This window comes from Alligator sinensis, unplaced genomic scaffold (genome assembly GCF_000455745.1).
Source record: "Alligator sinensis unplaced genomic scaffold, ASM45574v1 scaffold428_1, whole genome shotgun sequence".
NCBI classification, from domain to species: domain Eukaryota; kingdom Metazoa; phylum Chordata; order Crocodylia; family Alligatoridae; genus Alligator; species Alligator sinensis.
In genome coordinates this window covers 3,351,983-3,354,873 of record NW_005841919.1, presented here as the reverse complement: position 1 = coordinate 3,354,873, position 2,891 = coordinate 3,351,983, and the positions used below count along the sequence as shown (strand labels likewise).

The 2,891-nt window shown below is 46.6% G+C and overlaps 1 protein-coding gene across 1 annotated transcript in view; it reads right to left on the bottom strand.

The window, feature by feature from the left end:
* Positions 1 to 1,545: 1,545 nt before the first annotated feature.
* The window catches only part of FH (fumarate hydratase), a 29,043-nt gene continuing 27,697 nt past the window's right edge, over positions 1,546 to 2,891 (bottom strand). The window contains exon 11 of the mRNA XM_006019000.3: positions 1,546 to 1,975. Coding sequence (XP_006019062.1) covers positions 1,833 to 1,975 — 143 coding nt within the window. The 3' untranslated portion in view covers positions 1,546 to 1,832. The remainder of the gene's footprint in view (positions 1,976 to 2,891) is intronic.

Genomic DNA, 2,891 nt, shown 5'->3' with positions numbered 1-2,891 from the left:
CATGGCGACGGGATCCGAGCCGAGCCGCACCGAGACCGCAGCGCCCCCAACCCGGAAATGCGCCGTGAGCCCGCCCTTCCCGGGCGCCGCTTACTGCGCCTACGCCCCGAGCTCCCCGCAGCCAATCCCGCAGCGCGAGGGACGGGAAACGGCTCCAAGCACGGGCGGAAGTGAGGGCATAGTGAGTGCGCCGGCTCTTCCGCCCTCCTGGCCGAGAGGTGGGGGGGGGTGGGCACGGGCCAATCGCACTCTTCCTTGAGGGGACGGGGCGGGGCAACAGTCATCTGCATAGTTAAAGGGCGAGACCCACTTAGCTGCAGGAACAAAGCTCTGTGCCAGCTTCCGGGAGCAAGCATAAGGAAGGGCGTCTGTGCCCCAGACCTCACAGCTTCGTTCCCCCGACGCAGGTGGCCCAGTTCGAGATCGCATCTAGCCAAAGCACAGGCCTGCCCGTGTCCCTGCACCAACAACTCTGTCTCTACTGCAAGGAGCTCAAGAAGCCCCTGGGGTAGCGGGGCCAGTACCTCTCTGCATCCTAGGTGCCTGCTTGAAAGCTCTGGGCTCATGCCGCACTCTGCCTCACCTCCCCCAAGGCTCCCAGGGAAAGGGTGAGCAGCCAGGGCGAGAGCAGGATCATGCAGAACAGAGGCAGCTCCCCCCCAGCACCGGACAAGGCAAGACCCTCAGCCTCCTCAGTACAGCCTGGGCACACTTACAGGTTTCCCTCGCTTTATGCTGTACATGCATTCCTGGAAAACAGCACATAACTCAAATTCACATAAAGGGAACCCACTTTACAACATAACAAATGGGGATAGTTCCAAGACCTTGACTGTACTGACCCCCAGACCCATTTCTACCATTTTACAAGTTCCAGGGGTGTAGGTTGTAGGCGTGTTGGTCTAAGGACATAGGCAGACGAGGATCCTTGGGTGAATTCATTCCATCCAGGAAGAGCACACACCAACTGTTGAAACTTCCTTAGCCTGACAAAGGGTTTTTGAACCCGAAAGCTTGCTTAATAACTATTCTCCAACTATTGGGGTTAGTCTAATAAAAGATATCAAATTCACCCAAGGAACCTTGTCTACCATTTTACAAAACATTTTTGGTACTCGCCAACAGTAGGCAGTACACACAGGCACAGAGCACTAGAATGGGGACGGCAACTACAGAAATGCGTGTTGCAGACAAGCGAGGAGCACAGATCCACAGACTATAGTTTGGTGCGCGTCACTCCCACACTGCACCGCACAAAGCAGCTGACTGCAGGCTTCCACCACAGCAATCGCATAAGAGTGAGTTTGCCTCGCATATAACAAATTTTTGGCAGAAAAAGGTCATCGCATAAGAGTGAATTCACACACACAGAACCTGCATAAAGCCAGGGAAACCTGTATTTGTGCTGTAGCTTCCCCACCTGGTGCTTCAGCCAGGGGGTTGCAGGAAGCTATTCTATTTGTATTCAGGACCCTTAGTTTCCCCCTAGAAGACTGTGCTCAAAAACCAAGAACCCTGCTGATTTCAGCATCCTTCAGGTTTATTACTTTAAAGAAAAATGTCTTGTAGTGTTAGATGAGGGAAGGGAAGCAGAAATGAAAGTCTTAACTAAATAATCCTGGTACTGAGCTGCCACTATAGCAATCTTCCGGGGAAATATTTTTCTTCTGTGTATGTTATGTCATGTCAGAAAACCGTTTTAGCCTTATATCTCGCATAGGAAAAATACATGGTCATTCATGAGGCAAGTGACAACGAGAAACAAAACAAACAGGCTCCATAATATTTTATATTACAAATTTAAATTCTTCTGTTAAGTACACTTGTTAAAGTCACTGAGGACCAAGCATCTCCGTAGGCTTCACCCATTGATCAAACTGTTCTGATGTAAGGAATCCAAGCTTAATAGCAGCTTCTTTTAGTGTTGTCCCTTCTTTGTGTGCAGTTTTGGCAATCTTGGCTGCCTTGTCATATCCTGTAATGAAAACAAAAAAGAATACAAGATTAATTGTCCTTTTGGTAAAATGGGGATTCAGAAAATTTGCTAAAGAGGCAACATGGGAATTTGGCCTCCACATAATCTGGCTACTAATAACTACAGCAACTCTGCATTAATTGCATTCATTTTGAGTAATGAATAGATATATTACTGGAGCAACTTCCTGCCTAAGAGACAGCGATTAAAAGCAATACAGAAAAAATTGTCTATAGAACATCTGATTATCATTTTGTCATACAATATTAAAAAAAGTTAGGCTCATCACCATTCAGTCCAGTGAAGTATTTCCTCAAACAGTTCCTCTAGTGTTTTTGGCTAACCTGCAATAGTTGGTTACTATTGGAAAGTTTAGGACAAGACAACTGAGTGCATAGTTATCTCATATCTCCAGGAAACTTGTCAGGAAAGTCTGAAAAACCAGATGCGGATGTTTTCAACAGAAACTTTCTTTTCAGCCGACAATGAAAACTATCACATTCTAGTATTATATAAAATAAGGTTCTGTTCCATGACCGGGGTCCTAGGCACTATGGTAACAAATCGTATTTTCTCTCACAGTAAACTAGCTATGTAAAGTTGGGCAGAAATCAGTAATTCTGTCACTTGAGTTCTAACACAGACAAGTGGTGCCACCTAGTGACAAAATAGTCTAACTGGTATAAAAACATAGGCACTGAAAAGCAGAACCCCTGGACAGGAATTAAGATTAAAGTTAAAGTTATCATTTAAAAAATTACTTGTTTAACCTCTTCTAATTATATTGGTTAAACGGTTAACTGATAGCACGTATCTAATTTAGAGACCTCCGACAGGAATGGCCCTGACCATTCATGTCTTCACCATGTGCCTGGCGCTGTGTGGGCCCCCTAGGCTAATGGTGGGGAGCCACGGG